At 34.5% G+C, this 18710-nt stretch overlaps 5 protein-coding genes across 8 annotated transcripts; 3 read left to right on the top strand and 2 right to left on the bottom strand.

Moving 5' to 3' along the window:
- Nucleotides 1-4623: 4623 nt before the first annotated feature.
- LOC106443659 (transcription factor CPC-like) lies at nt 4624-5790 on the bottom strand. Of its 2 annotated transcripts, none has more exons than XM_048775864.1 (4): nt 5718-5790; nt 5370-5430; nt 5161-5248; nt 4624-4863 (listed from the first exon to the last, which is right to left on the bottom strand). In XM_048775864.1, the coding sequence occupies exons 1-4, from the start codon at nt 5748-5750 to the stop codon at nt 4746-4748; spliced, it is 300 nt and encodes a 99-aa protein (XP_048631821.1). In that variant the 5' UTR covers nt 5751-5790; the 3' UTR covers nt 4624-4745. The 2 variants fall into 2 exon arrangements, with proteins under 2 accessions (XP_048631821.1, XP_048631822.1); XM_048775865.1 differs by having other exon boundaries at nt 5714-5781.
- Nucleotides 5791-7297: 1507 nt separating this feature from the next.
- On the top strand, nt 7298-10302 carry LOC106438280 (mitochondrial inner membrane protein OXA1-like). Its single transcript, XM_013879392.3, has 10 exons — nt 7298-7865; nt 7998-8465; nt 8541-8631; nt 8705-8752; nt 8914-8972; nt 9058-9133; nt 9214-9345; nt 9428-9535; nt 9603-9657; nt 9750-10302. Exons 2-10 carry the CDS (start codon nt 8008-8010, stop codon nt 10040-10042), a joined length of 1320 nt encoding a protein of 439 aa, XP_013734846.2. The 5' UTR covers nt 7298-7865; nt 7998-8007; the 3' UTR covers nt 10043-10302.
- Nucleotides 10303-12109: 1807 nt separating this feature from the next.
- On the top strand, nt 12110-13744 carry LOC106441910 (E3 ubiquitin-protein ligase SINA-like 7). Its single transcript, XM_013883659.3, has 2 exons — nt 12110-12432; nt 12598-13744. Exons 1-2 carry the CDS (start codon nt 12289-12291, stop codon nt 13303-13305), a joined length of 852 nt encoding a protein of 283 aa, XP_013739113.2. The 5' UTR covers nt 12110-12288; the 3' UTR covers nt 13306-13744.
- Nucleotides 13745-14090: 346 nt separating this feature from the next.
- On the top strand, nt 14091-14819 carry BNAA03G21440D. The gene has a single exon (XM_013879393.3). The coding sequence runs from the start codon at nt 14256-14258 to the stop codon at nt 14652-14654; it is 399 nt and encodes a 132-aa protein (XP_013734847.2). The 5' UTR covers nt 14091-14255; the 3' UTR covers nt 14655-14819.
- A 65-nt stretch (nt 14820-14884) lies between these two features.
- LOC106438282 (phosphatidylinositol 4-kinase gamma 4-like) lies at nt 14885-18365 on the bottom strand. 3 transcript variants are annotated; one of them, XR_007338139.1, is made up of 4 exons: nt 18124-18359; nt 16572-18020; nt 15988-16507; nt 14885-15897 (listed from the first exon to the last, which is right to left on the bottom strand). XR_007338139.1 is itself a non-coding variant. In XM_048775866.1 (3 exons), exons 2-3 carry the CDS (start codon nt 17907-17909, stop codon nt 16127-16129), a joined length of 1719 nt encoding a protein of 572 aa, XP_048631823.1. In that variant the 5' UTR covers nt 17910-18020; nt 18124-18365; the 3' UTR covers nt 15961-16126. The 3 variants fall into 3 exon arrangements, 1 of the variants encoding a protein (XP_048631823.1); XR_007338138.1 differs by having other exon boundaries at nt 14885-15901; XM_048775866.1 differs by lacking the exon at nt 14885-15897 and having other exon boundaries at nt 15961-16507; nt 18124-18365.
- Between the last annotated feature and the right edge of the window lie 345 nt (nt 18366-18710).

The following is an 18710-nucleotide window of genomic DNA, read 5'->3' on the forward strand; positions in this document are numbered from 1 at the left end:
CTTGTATCGCTAACTAATACAAATTTTATTAAAATAAATTAATTATTTTATTATGAGCTTTTCATAATTAATATTTTGTATTTTTTAATATAATATTTTATATAAATTTTTTTTATAAACATAGAATTATAAAATTTTAACAAACATAATATCTAAGTGTGAAAAATAATTATTTATCAATTAAAATAATAAAAATATAAAAATTATTAAACTAAACACATCAAATAATATATAATATTACTTTTAGGGAAATATTTGGTGTTATGGCTATAGATGACAAAAAAATATGATAATAATTTCAACACCAAATTTGATGTCATGGTTGAAAATGTCTCGGAGGATAAGAACAAATAGCCATTGGAAATTCTGAATGGAATACAAAATATCTGGTAATTTTTAACGAATGCATTTGTGTGCGCGTAGGCAAATAAAGGATTTTAAACGTTTGATTGAAATAGTTTTCTTTTTCAAACGCATAATGAATAGAATGAACAATTAGAATTTTGACAAAAGAAAAGGTAATGAAGTGGTAGAAATTTTAATTCTGGTCTTCAGATCCTAATAAAATATTCAGACCAGACAATGCTTTTATAATGGGTTAAGCTATACATATTTATATGAGTTAATTTGCTGAATGATTATATTGAGAAAAGTATTAGTTGTGTTTCAAAAAAAAAAAAGAGAGAAGTATTAGTTTTGTAATAAAAGGGTAGAGAGAGATAAGATAAATGGTCATATCGTTAATTGGTGAAATATATATATTTTTTTTGGTTTTATGCTCAAATTTCCCTATTTATATCCTTTTTTTTTTATCCTCAAAACAGTTTTTTCATAAAATGTAATGTACTTAGTTTTTCAGGCTTATCATTGTAATTTGTTAGGAAACAACTTTGTTTACACGTTTGACCAAGTAAATATATGTATAACTAATTTTCTTGGGGCTAGAGGGTTACTGTTAGACAATGGGCAAAATAGTAAGTTTGAGTTAAAATTTAGTTCACATATGTAATTAACTGATAAAACTACTACCAACAATCACTATATGATGTTCGCCATACCGAAAATTTCAGCAGTCACGCAAAGTGTGAGCACAGTCTTGTTAGATGATAAGCACGTGTGAAAACATCTTAACACTTTCATTGTATTTGTCTTTTAGATTAAAGTGGTTGTAATTTCAACATGGCTATGACTATGAGCCTATGAGCAACAACAAAATCTCCATAATGATAAAGAATTTTTGAAAAATTCGGCAACTTTAATCTAAAAGTCAAATATAACGAAACATCTAATATATGTATATATATATATATAATTAATTTGTTGGACTTTCTCTCAGCTCATGTGTCATGTCCAACTCTCTATTATATGTTCGTACAATATTGTTTATCTTGAGAATTAGAGTTAATCTTGAGAATTAGCGTTAAGTCTGCATATACATGATCATTGTATACATATTGTTAGATTATTGAGTCCGCACAGCTAGATTCAAGACTATACAACCTCACAGCTAGATTATTGTTTTCCACTGAATGGTTGTTTACTCTATATACATGATCATTGTATAAGAACCTCATAGCTATATTCGGGACTCTGTATACATCAATAGCTTCGCCACTTCTTTGTTCTATACATGGCAATGTATAAGAATTCAAAGCTATATTCATCAATAACTTCGACATTAAATCGTTCTTTACTCTATTTAACATGACAACGTAGAAGAACCTCAGCTAGATTCAAGACTATACATCAATAACTTTGCCACTCTGTATACATCAATAACTTCGCCATTGCAAGGTTTTTTTCTTTATGGAGAAATAAGGTTCAAGCAGCTGCATTAAGGCTGCACCCAGAACGTCATGATTGTTATGAATCATATATATTCTGTATCCAAACGTCATGCATGTCTACTGCTGCAAAAACGCACGGGTCAGTGTCACCCTCACTCACCCTATTATTAATTGTTCGTCTTAGCTGAGCAATGGGCTTCCTTTTCGACCCAGTGTGATAAGTTTCCACTTTGACCATAGAATGGGCTTCAGAACTGGCCTATATTGTAAAGGCTGATTTGGTTAATATTCTCCAACGCAGATTTATCCTTGTGTGCGAAAAAAACTGAAATTTCAAATTTTAGACACATTAGAAAATAATTATGTAACTAGTGATCTTTGTTGTTTCTGGAGTTCATCTTAGATTGTAAAGTAAACTAGGATAAGACCCGCGCCTTGCGCGGGATTAAGTTATTATTTTTATTATATTTTGGAGAATGAAACAATAGTTTGACTTCATTTGGATTACGGATGTTCAATCCGGATATCGGGTTGGTTTCGGTTCGGTTCGGTTTTTTTCGGTATTTGGTTAGTAAAATATAACTACTATTCTAAATCCATATTTACTTTGACTTTAATCTTTCACATACTTTTGAAAGATTTCAACTGGATGACTAAATTGATCAGCCAATCTTGTTGCTTTAAATCATTAGTGTTTATATATATATATATATATATATTATTTAGTTTGAATATTTATTAAATAAAAATTCATATGCGTTATATTTTATGATCATTTGTAACTTATTATAACAAAAAAATAATCTATTGATCACAAAATTTTCAGAGTGGGAATATTCAAATTTCTAATAATATATAGACGTTTTGAAAAATTCAAATATAACATATAAGAAAAAATATAAATGTTTTTATTATATATTTAATGTGATTTTTTAATGTCTTTCAATAATATAAAATTAAAAAAAAAGAACTAAGATACCAAAATTGTTATCAAATATTTATTATTCATAATAATTAATTTTCATATATACGTTAATCATATTAGGTAATTTCGTAGCTTCTAATTAAGGAAAGCGCAAAAAAAATTTTGGTAGATTATTTATCAATTCGATAGTTAGTTTAATAAAAAATATAATGTAAGTCAAGATGGACCAACCTATTTTTCTAAGAATAGTATATTTTATATAGTCATTTATTAAATGAGAATTTATAATCATACAGTTCTATGATCATTCATATCATTTTATAACTGAATATTTAAATCATCGATAACAAAATTTTCAATGTGAAATCTTTAATAAGTTTATAATTTATAAATGTTTTTGAAAATTCATTGAAAGTTTTAATATTAAAATATTTATGTAATCTTATGGTATATAGTATAATCTATATATATATAAATATATATGTTTTATTATTAAATGATATTTTTTACTCATATGGTTTTAAAATAATGTGTATCTTCTTATAATATTAAATAAAAGTTCATATTAATACAATTTTATGATCATTTGTAACTTATTATAACAAAAAAAATCTATTGATCACAAAATTTTCAGAGTGGTGATCTTCAAATTTCTAATAATTTATAGACGTTTTGAAAAATTCAAAATATAACATATAAGAAAAATTATAAATGTTTTTATTATATATTTAATGTGATTTTTAAATATATTTTAATAATATAAAATTAAAAAAAGAACTAAGATACAAAAATTGTTATAAAATATTTATTATTCATAATAATTAATTTTCACATATACGTTAATCATATTAGGTAATTTCGTAGCTTTTATTTAAGGAAAGTGCAAAACATTTTTTGGTACGTTATTTATCAATTCGATAGTTAGTTTAATAAAAAGTGTAATATAAGTTAAGATGGACCAACCTATTTTTCTAGGAATAGTATATTTTGTATAGTTATTTATTAAATAATAATTTATAATCATACGGTTCTATGATCGTTCATATCGTTTTATAACAAAATATTTAAATCATCGATAACAAAATTTTCAATCTGAAATCTTTAATAAGTTTATAATTTATAAATGTTCTTGAAAATTCATTGAAAGTTTTAATATTAAAATATTTATGTAATCTTATGGTATATAGTGTTTAATATATATATATATATATATATATATATATATATATATATATATTTATTTATTTTATTATTAAATGATATTTTTTACTCATATGGTTTTAAAATCATGTGTATCTTCTTATAATAAAAATATTAAACCATTGATCATTAATTTTTAACATAATAATTTTAATAGTTTTAGTCATTTATTGTCGTTTTTAAAAATTCAAAATATAACATATACGAAAAAATCTAAATTTTATTTTTATAGCTAATTTGATTGTTTAATTTATTTAAATAATATAAAATTAAACACAAAATGATGGAGGAGATATACATTGTTATCAAATCTTTATTATTAAACTCATTAACTGTCATATATATATTAGTCATTTATGGTAATTCCGTAGGTTTTATTTAAGGAAAGAAAATATCATATCATATCATTATATCATATAGTTTGACCAACTTATGTATCTAACAATATATAAAAATCGAATGTGGACCTACTTATTTTTCAATTGAATGTAATTGACTACCTAATTGAGTGCCACCTATGCATTGGGGCCTCTTTTAATTAATACAAAATTGAGGTTACATCTTTTCAAATGTTCCTCAATTAATATATAAGGGATTTTAGGACATACATGATTTTTAAGAGAAAATGAGATAATATGATATATACTACATTTTTGGACAATACTTCTCCTATAGAAAAATTGCGTAACTTATAGAATCAATGATAATAAATTAAAGCTCCTAAGAAAAAAATATATATAGAGATGATTATACATTCCAAAATAGTAATCCAAAGGACAATACTTTCCTTTTTTCTTGTCTTGTGAATTAAAAAAAAGAAAAAAATACGTTTATCATCTCCTAACAAAATCTCTTGGTCGGTTGGCAAAAACGACACCGTGTTTCATAAGCCAATATCTTTCTATCTCCTCCGGCGTCCGTCCTGGAATCCTTCCGGCTATCAATTCCCACCTACGAACCATATAAGATAGACTAAATTTTACATAAATTATGCAAATATCCTTTTTCCATAAAATTCAATTAGAATTTATAAGTTGGTTAAACCTAACTGGACAGAGAACCATACAAACACTGCTTGATAAAAAGACGAATCAAACTAAAATTGAGGAAACAGTTTTAGAATTCTATTATATAATTGCACAAACATTATGTTTTGCTAATCATTAATCAATAAGCAAATCAAAATGAAACAGAAAACAAAACGAGTAAAGCAAATCAAGATGGATCGAGAGTGAGTGTGTGTTTTACCTGTCTCCGACGAGTTTATACATCCGAGAAATGAGATCTTCTTCTTCCTCCGTCATCTTCACAGCTTCCCATTCTATGCTACTCACTTCTGCTAACCATCAAATATCAGTCTCAATCCAATGAAAGATAGGGACAGAAGCAGAGAGGTAGAGAGAGAGAGAGAGAGAGAGAGAGAGAGAGAGAGAGAGAGAGAGAGATAAGCTGATCACCTTCGGAACACGACGCTTTGGCCTTGCTCTGTCTACGACGTCGTCTATCCATTTTTACCGTCTTTGTTGGAACAAAAAAAAAGATTCAACAAAGAGAGAAGAAATCTTGAGAAACAAGAAGATTAATAACTTTTTTTCTTGTATTCCTCGAAAGAAAAAGTGAGAGAGGGGCTCGAAAAAGAACTGAAAATTAGACAGATTATTTTATAACTGCGCATGTCAGGTTAATTCCTAGAATAATTATTTATTAATATTATCATTCACAATTATTAAATATTTTATTAAGTAATTTAATTCAATGAGCAGAAGAAAACGAATCTCTAAACTATAGTTACGTCACTTACTTACTGTCTGTGTGTTGGCTTCAACGGCCTCGTTCATCAGATAGAAGAACGACAGATACAACCATAACTACTTCTATAATAACATCTTCAAACCTTTGACTTGCGGTTGTAGGAACGGAAGGAGCTTCTCTGAGGTTGACCTTGTAAAAGTCGAATATGTCCCTACTATTATGGCTGTTCTTTTCTTATAATAGCTTCGTTTAACATGAATTAATAATGTGCCAACTAAACTTATTGAATTCCAAACACAAAGATTTTTTTTCATAAACTATATTGGAAATCTAACAAATTAAATAGATAAAAAAAAATCTGTCAAAGCTATAAGATAGTTATTAAATCGAAAACATAACAATACAATAATAACACTAGTGATTTGTTTTGCAAGAAAAGTCTCGGACATTCCATTTGAAAGTTTGATATAATAAGAGGAAAGTTTGGTAGAAGAGAACACCCAAATAAATAATACTGATATTGTAATCAAACGAGAGGGAAAAAAGAGGGTAAAGAGAAGAATAGTTAGCTCGAAACAAATCTCTAGACCAAACGATCCGGTATCATACTTATTTTGTTAATTAATTAGCATATATTGATTACAAATATGCTTTAACCGCATCTCGAGATCTGTTTAATCATATACTTCAAGGGGTGACTCTTATGTCATATAAGGAGTTAGACAAATGGAGTGACATCAAGAGCAGAGAATCACATTTGTTTCCATATAAAGCTTGGGACTCGGAAAAGGCACGATTCAGACAAGTATCTAACAACAAATATTCATACATGTGATGGTTAAAGAAATGATATTTAATCAACCAAAAAAGATAATTGAAAATACACTGTATGAGACTAACCTTCTCTCGCTATTAAAATACTTTTTTTTGTTTTCAGATTGCGTGTAAAATATGAAGTGAGAAGGTGAGATAAGTCTATACATTAAGATGAATAGCTGCTCTACTTACATTTTTTGGAAGATGTATATAAAACATTGAAAACGTTCAATCTTTTCAATGCATGCTCTAAAACACACTATAGCGATGACTTGAATTAACCAAAACAATCTAAAACCATGCCAACGTTGTGATGAGTATGCACCTCGTATGACTTTTATTTGGTCTTAACCATTGCTCAAAAAATCGTTAGGGCGGTGGTTACTTAGACATATAAGATAAATAGATAACTAGTGTTTGAACGGATGCCTGGACCAGTTCTTTGAATATTTAATTTAGATCGATTCTTAAAAAAAACAATTTGAAAAAACAATTCGTTCATACATAATTTGTTGATTAGGCGAACACATGCACCAAATTTTTAGAGAGAGCATTACCAGATAGACACTTTTTATCTTTTATGAGACATAATCTACTTGTAGAGCACTTTCACGGAGTCCAATAAGTGTTTTCGATGAAATGTCCTTCTGTCCAACGAAAAGAGGTCTTGTTGTTTGGTTGTGTTTTTTGTTTAGTTAGGACAATTTTAGTTGGTAGTTACTTTAAGAGACTTTAGCTTGTCCAACGAAAAGGACATTGCACAAAGAGAAAGTGTATATGAAGCAGAGTTGGATTTCGCTGATCAATACGTCCTATCTGACTCGCTAAACCGCGAGTCGATTCATTTTTTTATAATTCTGATTCGCATAACCCACGAAGAAAAAATGATATACCCGTATCCGCCCTGCTGAAATTTGCGGGTAATCCGCAACAGATCAAACGGGGCAGGACCTACGAATAATATCTCATATTCCCAGCACTAGTATGGAGCAGTGCAATTGGAAAGTGATAATGTATTCTAAAGAGTAAAATATTCATTTTTAGAACACTAAAACATTAATAATTGTATCTGAGTGTGACTAAACCCATAATACTAAATGGCCCATAAGTATTATTGATTAATGACACTAAATTGGGCTAAGGCCCACTACTTTACTCTGGTCTTTAAGGTCCATTAATGTAAGAAACGAAGCGTTTTCATTGTTATGGGTTGTCGAGGGAGAGCCGAAACGGTGCGTTTGGGGGGGGGGGGAGTAGCTACCTACGGGAGTCAGGTAGAGAGAGAAAAAACGCGAAGGCTTTCAACTCTCTCTCACACTCAGAGGGTCTTTTAGCCCTAAGACTTGGCGTCGACTCAGCCGAACAGTGTTGATCCTTTCCTTCAGGTAATGTCTCATTTTCCCTTTCGTTTTCTATGTTGGCTTCTCGCTGCGAAACTCTAAAAATAGAAAAGCCAAGCCCGGATTGATTTGATTCTGTTATTAGATTGGCTTTTGATTCAAATGTTCTTACAACAGGATCGTCGTAATGGCTTGCTTGCGTGGTATCTCGAGGAGAGTTAATCTCTTACAGAGACGAGTTTACCCAACGTGTGGTCATCTCATCAGTGATGATAAAGATCAAACTAAACCAAGTTCTGATACAATGATTCGTAAAGTCTTTGCCTTTAATGGGGCTAACAAGCTTACCTCAATGTTTATGGAGAGGCAATGTGCTGCTCCCTTGGGTCTTGGATTGTCTTCTTGTCGGTTTATGAGCTCTTCTTCTAGCTCTACACCACCGGAATGGTCTGATAAAGTTGATGGTATCGACTTTGTTGCACCTGAAGTTGTTCCTGATCAGATTGTTGAAGCTGTGACGACGTCAAGCCAAGCTGTTGTTCCTGCTGTCAACGAGGTTGCTATTGCGGCTGCGGATTCTGCTTTCCCTGTTGCTGCTTTGCAGCATTTGATTGATGGTGTTCATTCCTTTACTGGTTTGAACTGGTATGTATACACACAGTTTCTTAAGCTTGTTTCTGTTTTGTATGTGTCTTCTGTAAGCTCTTTTTCTCTTTGTAGGTGGGCTTCGATAGCTTTGACTACTGTGCTCATTCGTGGAGTTACAATTCCCATTCTTCTGAATCAACTCAAGGCTACTTACAAACTCAATGTATTTTTTCTTACATTATTAGGATATATATGCCTCTTTTTGCACTTGTGTTTCATCTATCATGTTCTTGCAGCTTCTGAGGCCTCAACTTGAGGAGTTAAGACAAGAGATGGGCACTAAGGTACAAGCTGTTTCCTCCTCCTTTTCTTTACTTGTTCTTTCTGTGCACGTGACCGTTTGTGAGTGTGTCTCATTGTCTAAGGCCATGAATATAAACGCCTTCTTCACCTCTATTCTGGTTATGATGACATTTTGCGTGTGTTGTTGTTGTTATTTTCTTAGGGTACGGATCCTGAAGCCATGGCAGAAGGCCAAAGACGGATGCAGTTATTGTTTAAACAGTAAGTCCAATTTTTTATTTGTCTCGTAAAAGTTACAACTAGTTTTCTCCTTTGCTGATAACTGTTTTTGGTGGATTGGCTTTAGGCATGGTGTAACTCCGTTTACACCCCTGAAAGGACTTATTATTCAAGGTCCCATCTTCATCAGCTTTTTCTTCGCTGTAAGATTAGTTTGCTCTCAGTTGACTCTCATCATTGTTTTTCTATGCCTTCAATGATTGATGCTTTTGTCTACACACAGATCAGGAACATGGCCGAGAAAGTACCGTCATTTAAAACCGGTGGAACTCTTTGGTTTACTGATCTCACCACTGCAGATACTACGTATATCTTGCCACTTCTTACCGCCATCACTTTCATAATTATGGTGGAGGTAGGAGCTCTTTACAAGTCGTCGTTATCTTCAGACCTAATATATATTGAAAGCAAGTCTTGTGTTGTTTTTCTGTCTGTAGTCCAACATGCAGGAAGGTATGGAAGGGAATCCAGTAGCTGGAACTATGAAGAAATTCTCAAGAATCATTGCCTTTCTCTCTATTCCAATTCTGATGGGCATTGAGAAGGTAACGATTACTCTCCCACTGTTCACTATTTGAAGTTGATAATAAGCAATGAGTTTTTTTTGGGCAGGCATTGTTCTGTTACTGGCTCACTTCCAACCTGTTTACTCTTGGGTATGGATTAGGCAAGTCCCCTCCCCTATCTCTTTCCCACAGAGTCTTGAGACGTGAGATAAAAGAGTTTTGATGTGACATATTGTGTATATAATGTATGCAGCACTAAGACGTCCTGATGTGAGGAAGCTCTTGAATCTCCCGGATGCTGTCACATCTTCTTCTAGCGGGCAGCCAAAGCCGCCTTCGCCTATTCCATTTTCCTTTGAGCAGCCGAAAGACCAAAGTGTTGTTGGTCATGAAGATCCTCCTATGTCCTCCTCCGAAGATCCTTCTACGTCCTCCTCTGAGTCATCTTCGAGTGTTCCAGAGAGAAGAATCTCAAAGAGTTCAGTGCTGAATCAGAGAATCAGAACTCTGGAGAGACAACTCAAGGACCAAAAGAAGAAGAAGTGAGAGACTCTTTTTTTTTTCATGTTCAGGTTGTTTTGCTAGAAAACTGGCTGAGATACTATAGACGGAAGGGATTAAAGTATCCTCGGGAATTTAAGGTTTTGAATATTGAAGGCAACAATCAAGTCATATGGATCTCACTCTGAAGTATTCATCTTATATACATTCAGAACTCATTACTTACATCACATGTATGTGTTACTCGAACAGCCTGCAACTAGAGATATACCGATGATTGGAAATGATACGTACTTTGTAAAGTATGGCTAATACTTGCATTCATTTTACCTGTTCATTACTGACTGTAGAGCTGTGACGACAACTGATGCCGCCAATACAAATTGCTATCATATAGCTGCGCGTTTGTTCCATATCTTTGATGGTGCCACGAACTTTGCTACAATAACAAAAGGATAAAACTATTACTAATGACCCTCATCTTAAGAACAATATGGTATTCCTCATGACATTACCTCTGCTGTTTGACAGTCAATTCTTCTTCCTCCATCACTGCTATTTTAGCTAGTTGTGTTTCTAGTTCTTCGTGCAAAGCAAGAAGAATGTCAGCCTCTTGAACAACACAACAAGATACAACCATCAGATAGAAAGCAACAATATCAAGCAAGTGAAGGGCGCAAAGAAAGATGGAAACTTACCCTTTTATACAACTTCGCTGGTGTATTGTTCAACACTTGGACTCCTTCTCCTATCCCTGTCCAATGACCAGAACTAGTAACAACTAGCAAGCACGATCAGTAACTTCTTACAGGCATGCAAGAACGTAGAGAAGTTCTTCTAGAAATCCCATCTACTTCACAAGAATCTTAACTCTCAATTTCTTCCGCTACTGTCCATGGCAAAGGACTCAACGGATCCAAACCGGATAGAGTAGCATCGAGAACACCAAGTATCTGTGTAAAATATTTTTGGCAAACACAAAAAAAATAAGAATCATATCAGCAAAAGTCCAAAGACTAGTTGACACTTCCTCTTTTGAGAAAAGAGAGGAAAAGATTGCAGAGCTGCCCGTTCTCACTTTTTTCCAGACAAAATCCTGAAGTTGATATAAACTTTAAATATTTTTTACTAATAAGTTTCACAGTACTACACTATACACTCTTCTAATAAAAACGAGGCTTACAAAACAGGTTACCAGATCACATTACTTAAAATAATTTAAAATATATTTTATAAGTATCACACTACTTCAATAATTATTGGATATAAAACCTATCTATTTAGGAAAAATATTTATGAAACAGTTTTATCATATCCACACATTCGTAAAAAACATATTTGAAACACTAATATTTTTATAGTTAAAGATGTCTTATAATATTATCTTTTTAACTAATCTATTTTAGTTCAAATAAAGTTTTTATAGAATTACACTATTAACAGAAGATAAACCACACAGAAAATATATTATTTCATGCAAACAATTTTTATTCACAACTAATATTAAAAATATAAAAATATGGTGAAAATCATAAACATTTAGCAATGGCACTATTACATAAACCAACTTCTATAACACTAAAAAATATTATAAAAATAATATTTGTAATTGTTTTATCAAGTAAACAATTTATGCATCACTATAAAAATGAAATATAGCAGTGCATGGCACGGGTCCTGATCGACGATATAATGCTAACTTGATATTTTAGCTACTGTCAATGAACAATGTATCTACGCACAACACGGTTTTCCAATAAAAATACGGGTTATATTTATAAATGGCATTTACACAAATTATGCATTATTTCAAAAATCATGCGAATTTTCTATATTATTTTGAAAAAAAATAACAGCATTTTGCACCATAGTTTATAAAATATTATCAAATCATGAAATTTTGATTTTAAACATATATATGAATATAAATATAATTCTCCCAATTATTAAAACATGAACGGAACCGAAGTAAGGTAAGATTTAACCGTTTCGTAAATTTTTAAATCCGAAAAAACACTTGACCAAGCCAAACCAAAAAAAGGGCCAGGTACGTAACGACCTGTTCCAGCCCATCAAACTCTTCGAATTACGTTCTAGTCATAGTGTACGTATGCGCAACTTTTACTTCGAATGCTTTGGAAACAGGAGGAGCATTTGATTATTATTATTAAACTTCCATTCCGTTGATTGGCTATATATATACTAGTATAAAGGAATAACAGTATTCATCAGAAAGATAAAGAAACGAAAAGGTTTTCTGTTGTGGAAGAAGGCTTTGATCTTATATCGTTATGGAGTGTAACTCAAGCGATTCAAATGTTTCGAGGCAAAAGAGGAAACGAACAGAGGACGACAAAACACGCTCTGCGATGCTTGATTTTGGTGTTCTTGATTGCCCTATTTGCATTGAGCCACTCAGTATTCCTATATTCCAGGTTAAGTTTCATATATTGCATTGTTTTTCTTTCTTGTTTGGATTACAGTTGGGATGTGATCTCTATTTATTTTCTCTGATATAAGGTAAAGTTGAAAATACTTTGTGACATTTCATCTCTTGAAAATGCAGATTTGAATGTTAATTCATTGGATTTGTATTTCAGTGTGATAATGGACATTTGGCTTGCTCCTCCTGCTGTCCCAAATTGAAAAATAAGTGCCCTTCATGTGCTCTTCCTGTTGGCCACAGTCGCTGCAGAGCAATGGAGACTCTTCTTAAATCCGTTTTCCTCCCATGCCAAAATGCCAAATATGGATGCACCGAAAGTGTAGCTTTCGGGAAAGAACCAACACATGAAAAGGACTGCACTTTCGCTGAGTATTGTTGTTGCCCTGTACAATACTGCAATTACGCTGGCTCATACATTGATCTCTACCTTCACTACGTGTCTTCTAATCACATGACAGTTTCAGAACAAATACGTGATGAGTTATGTATTGGCATTTCATGTGGTATCAAGATGAACATCAGTGATAAGATATTAATTCAAAGGGCAACTTTTGTTCAAAGGGCAACTGTGGAGAGACTATTGTTTGCAGTGCAATGTTTCAAGGAGCCGTTTGGGGTGTACGTTACTGTAAGTTGCATTGCACCATCTATTCAAGAAGTTGGACCGTTCTCATATCGTCTCATCTACACTGTGGATGGACAAACTATCATTTACAAATTATCAGAGATGAAGAAGATTCGGGAAGTGAGCTTACAAACCCCTCAAGATAACTATATGTTGATTCCTCACAGTTTATTGTGTGGTGAATCGTTGGAAATGAGGCTTTGCATCAAGATGTTGAACATAGAGCACCACAGTTAAAGAGAGGGATATGAAAGGTCTTTTTTTTTGCTTTTTTTTTTCCTTATGTGAACTCTATCTATCAGCTGGTCTAGTGTGAACTCTATCTATCTATCTGGTATGATTTATTTTGCGTGCTTATTGTAGTTTGCTTTTGAGTTAGAGGGATACAGAAGGTCCTTCTGATTTATAAGATCGGATTCAGTTGCTGTAGCCCATTACTTATAATGAGCTCAATAATTTTATATGTGGATGTTTCTTTGATGCTCAGATGAACAACATTGACAATAGTTTAGTTCCTTGTGAATATAGTGAGGAAAAACTATTGTTAGGCTCAGTGTTAATGGTACTGTTGGATGCACTGAAAGTCTGAACCATCTGCTCAAAGAATAATGGAAGTTCTCATATTGGTTTTATTTATGACTCATAAGTTATGAGTAAAAGTGAAGAGGATTATTGAAGTGAGCTCTCAAAGCCCTGAAGAGAATTTCATAGTTTAATTTCTCATATTGATTTTATATTCATTGAATATATGTCACCTCCAAGCATTTTTTGTATATTACTGCCTCAGTTTTATTTGACGTACGTCATACTCATATTGCTGTTTTTACTAATTATAAAAAAAAGTTGTTACTAATTACTAACCAGTCCAATAATTTGTTACAGCTAATCTTCAGAAATTGTTAAATCAGGAAGTTGAGAGTCTAAGTATTAGATTAAGTTCTTATTGGGCCTAGTAAGAATGAATCTAACGTTTTCGTTTCTCTTTTTTATTAGGCCCATTAATCTCACGTAAACTAATTTACACAAATCGATTTTTTTTTTTGTCTCTTTCACAAAAATTGACTTAAATAGCTAAATCGACTAAGCTTAGCTGTTGACAGAAAAAAAAAGAAATAAAAGATAAAAAGTTTCACGAAATATTCATTTCAGATATTTTTCTCTTCACCGGATCTCGAGATCAGCCAACGATGGCCGCGGACGGAATATTCCGCTGCATCTTCGAAGGCTGTATCTCAGGTCTTGATTCCGGCATCGAGAGGCGTCCTTACCACAAAAACTGCGATTGCGCGCTTCACGACGGAGCTGGGAAAAGGCAAAATCAGCAGCGGAAGTCTTGCCGACGCCACGGAAGCTCGAAGAGCATCTCGTTCCCGATCCGGCGGTCATGGAGCGAAGGCAACGTACTGGCGATGAATTTCCCATCTTCATCATCATCTTCGAATCTCCAGTCTCTTTCTTCGTCTTCTTCTCTGACAACTTTGGCATCGCTGGCGGATTTGCCGGTGGATACTGCTGCTGCGTTGGAGGATCCGAGCAGATTTCATCATCAGTTGGGATGGACGATTGCCGAAGGTGAAGATGTTTGATGATGGATGACGGTTATTTTCCACATCTATGGTTGTTTTTAACTGCCAATCTCCATGGTTTGATTTAAGTATGTGAGTCTTGCTGTTTTCTTTTGTATGATGATGATGACCACGATTATTCCCACATTTTGTATTCTTTTTAACTAGTTGAATTCTTTTGCAATATTTGCCAGAAATTCCTTATTTTTTAATCAAGAAAATAGATCTTCGCTCCATGTAAGCATTCAATATGTTTTGTCAAGATTAGTGGCATTAATTGTAGCTGTTACAATACTTCAACTTAATTCAGACGAGTACCTTGGTATTGGGATCCAACATCTCAAGTATTTATGAATGAAAACCATTGATTATTTCTTTCACTCGAGAAAGAGCATATGAACCATTAATCATGTGGAAGCAACGTTCACACTCCTACCATCTCTTTGCTCTCTCGCATGTTCTGATATACACATCCCCAAACAAACGTGATCAAAGAAGAGAGAGAGACTGTGTTAGTATCAAGGTGGTGCAGCTCATTATGGTTGAGCAAACTTTCACTAGAGAAAATAAACTTTTTACACGAGCTCGAAACAAACACTTTACTTCACTTCACTTGGGATTTGGGAGATTCTCGAGAGCTTCGCTGGAGAAATCTCTGCCGGGCTGAGGCACTTGCTCGTGTGGAAGACCCTTCACTGTTACTCTCTCCCCCATCTTTTTTCTCTTTGTTTTTCTTTCTTTCTTCTTCTTCTTCTTCTTCTTCTTGTCTTGTTTTCTCAGCTTCTCCTTTCTCCTTACTCTTCTTCTCCATCTTTCTTACCACCCAAACATTCATGTCTTCTCTCTCTCTCATACTTATCAACTAAAACAAGGATGATGAAACAAACAGATTATGCCACGTTTCAGCTGGGTGGCACAACGTGTTGCCGCTTCACATTTCACACGTACTAGTGGATTTGAAAGCATTCACACGTGTTGTATTGTAGGTCAACCCTTTGACCACGAGGGCATTAGGTACTGAGATCATTAGGTGAAAGCTTTGGTCCACAAGGCCTTCAACAAAGTGAGCTTTGATCATCAGTCATTTCCCAGTTAACATCTGAAAAGAAGAATCTATATGAACTACTCTAACAGTGAATTGGTTTGTGCTATATCTCTGTGCCTCTTTCTCCTGTTTCTCTCGTTGATTTGCCTTTTTTTGTGATGTTCTGTGTATCAGTTGTACGGTTGGCTAGTGTGACAAATTTCGAGTTTCACAGGTTTTCTACCTAATTCATGAATAAACGTTAAACAAGACCAAACAAACAAACAAAAAAATAGAAAAAACTACTGTAAACATTGAAATTGTCATTACCAGGAAATATGTCGCAGTGAAATCAACAAAAGCAACTTGCACATGTCCAAAGAATGACAGAAATTAACAAAAGCCACCAGATTCATATGGAGGCAAACGAAGAGTATATGTACCCATAGTTTCAAGTTAAGAGAACGATTCACACATGAACCACCTCATCAAGATGATAATCCATCACATCAGACAAGGCTTCCATGAATGTAGCCTCGCTCGTCTCGGGAAGCACCGCTTCTTCAGCTTCCTCTACCATTTCCTCCACTAGAGATTTCTTGGTCAGAGTTTCTCTGCACATCATGTTCCCAATCTCAAACGCTGTCAACCCTCTTTCTGCTCCTTTCTTCAGTAGCATCGTTGAGATTCTGAGTGTTCTAGCGGTTTCCAATGGCATCTTCCATCCATGGAACTTGAGGAGGCTGATATCTTCCTCTGCGTCCAGTGATCTTATGTAGTCCAGTGTCTCGGAAGAGTATGGTTTCCGAGCTTGTGACCAGTAAAGCCACTCGAACGTGCAATCCTCAAACTGTTGCAAGTAAATTAAATCAGTTTCATGTGGCAATGTCGTAATAAAGATAAAGAGAACTTACGCTTTCAGGCAAGCTGTATCCATGATCAATTGGAATCAGAACAATCTTTCCGTTCTCGTCCTTTCTCATTAAAATGTTACCACCATGCCTATCTGCATTGGCCAGTCTAATATCCAGAACAGATATCTTGTGAACTTCCTCTACTGGAAATGAAGCTGGACCCATATCCTCACAGCTGCCATCATTCTCGGTAAACATCTGAAGTGATCCGATCTTGGTTTTGATTCCATTGGGATGGTTAAAACCAGGATGCAGACATTCAATCATAGTCGTGGGAGGCACACCGGCAAAACCCATCTCTTCACCACACATATATCGGCGTCCACTCTTGGGATGATCCAATATGTAAGCAGCAACTTCCCTCAACGCACCTTCTCCAACCTTTGTTCCTTTCTTCAAACCTTCTCCATTTGGCGAAAGTGGCAGTCCGTGTGGATTGTTCTCAGCCGTTGGTTCCTCATCGAGAGGCTTAAACACACCAACATATTTGTTCCCGGAAGACCCCTGCATGAAATAAGCACCTCCCGTCCCCTCTCTTGACCTCACAGGAGGATTCCCACTTCTCAGTCCATCAGAAGCAGAGCTAACCATATCTTTAACCACTTCAGGCAACTCCGCCTTGGGATTAACTATAACCGGCTCCAAAGAGAAGTCATTCAAAAGCTGCTTCCTTGGCTGCACAATACCATCATCAGCTTCAATAACTCTCTTGACATCATCAACTCGCGGAGGAGCAACAATAGACAACTCAAAGTTCTTCTCCACAGGCTTAGCCCTAACTTTAGCAGATCTCCTCACAAGCAAATGCAAAACAGCGTCACTGTTCCTACAAATGTCGTTAACAAGACTCTGGTCCTCAAGCTTCTCACCTTCATAAAGCACCTCGGAATCAACAAAGTCCCCACCTTTCTGCTTTGAAATCTGCTTCTTCACATACCCAATGTTCCTCCCTCTCTCAACGTGAAACCTGCAGTGCTTCCCACAAGTGGTCTTCACATCAAGAACCTGGAGATCAGAGACCTTGACAACCAAATGAAGAACGTTGCCATCACTCACACCGTAGTCACGCATGTTGGAGTTACTCCTCGCTAGCTCTCGCCCACCGAAAACGAGCTTCTGGTTCCTCACTACAAACCCACGGTAAGACTGGATCCGGAGCTTAACGGACTCGATGGAATCGGATTCGAGCACTCGCATTGGTATAAGAGTTCCGGGGAGTGTCAGGTAGATCAAAATGGTCTCGTCAGGGAGGGAATCAGCACAGGAATTGGCATGGACGAGAGGCATCATCGATGGCTCGTTACGAACCGGGCTTAACGTAACATCAGCTGATGACATCTTTCAAGGATTTCGAGAAAAAGCTACGAACTTTGCTAATATACAACAAACCGACGCGATTATCACTAAAATTCACAAATCCATCGCTTCTTCTTCTTCTTGCAATAAACCCTAGAAATCAAATCTAGTTGATCAGGGATCCATCGGCGAGCAAATCTAAAAATCGAGAAGAAGCAAAAACGGTGACGTATCATGAAATGGAGTGGATTCTTACCAGAAGGAAAGAACCAAAGAGCAAAGGAGGACGCGACACGGAGCTTTAAGGAGGATCCAATAATAGTAAGGTCTGTGAGTTAGGGTTCGATACTTCGATCAATGGCAGCTAGAGAGAAACAAGGGTCATAGACTTTAGAGAGAGAGAGAGAGAGATTTTTTGAAAAGGGAGAAGGGTATAGATTACACGTGTCGTCACCTAGTTTGCGTAGATGACGCGTATTACACAAAAGTTTACTCTTTAAATTGTCAAAGGTGACGGCGATTATTATATTTGTACTTCTTATATTCCATTTCTTACCATATGTGTTGTGCCTTCGCGGTTGATTATTCTTTTTAACCTTGGAGTGGTAAGCAAGTCAGTGATTTGGGGATATTATCGTAATTATCACTGTTTAGGATGATAACTATTAGTATTGGAGATAAAGATTGTAATTTCCCAGTTAACAGAAATGCCACTTATTTGGGTCTTATTAAGTTTTAGATTTGGGCCTTTTATTATTTTCTCTATAATTATTATTCAATATTTTCCCCTACCATTTGGGATGTGTTCTCTTCTTCAGCAGAAAATACAGAATCTTCCTTCTC

This window comes from Brassica napus, chromosome A3, assembly GCF_020379485.1.
Source record: "Brassica napus cultivar Da-Ae chromosome A3, Da-Ae, whole genome shotgun sequence".
Lineage (NCBI taxonomy): Eukaryota > Viridiplantae > Streptophyta > Magnoliopsida > Brassicales > Brassicaceae > Brassica > Brassica napus.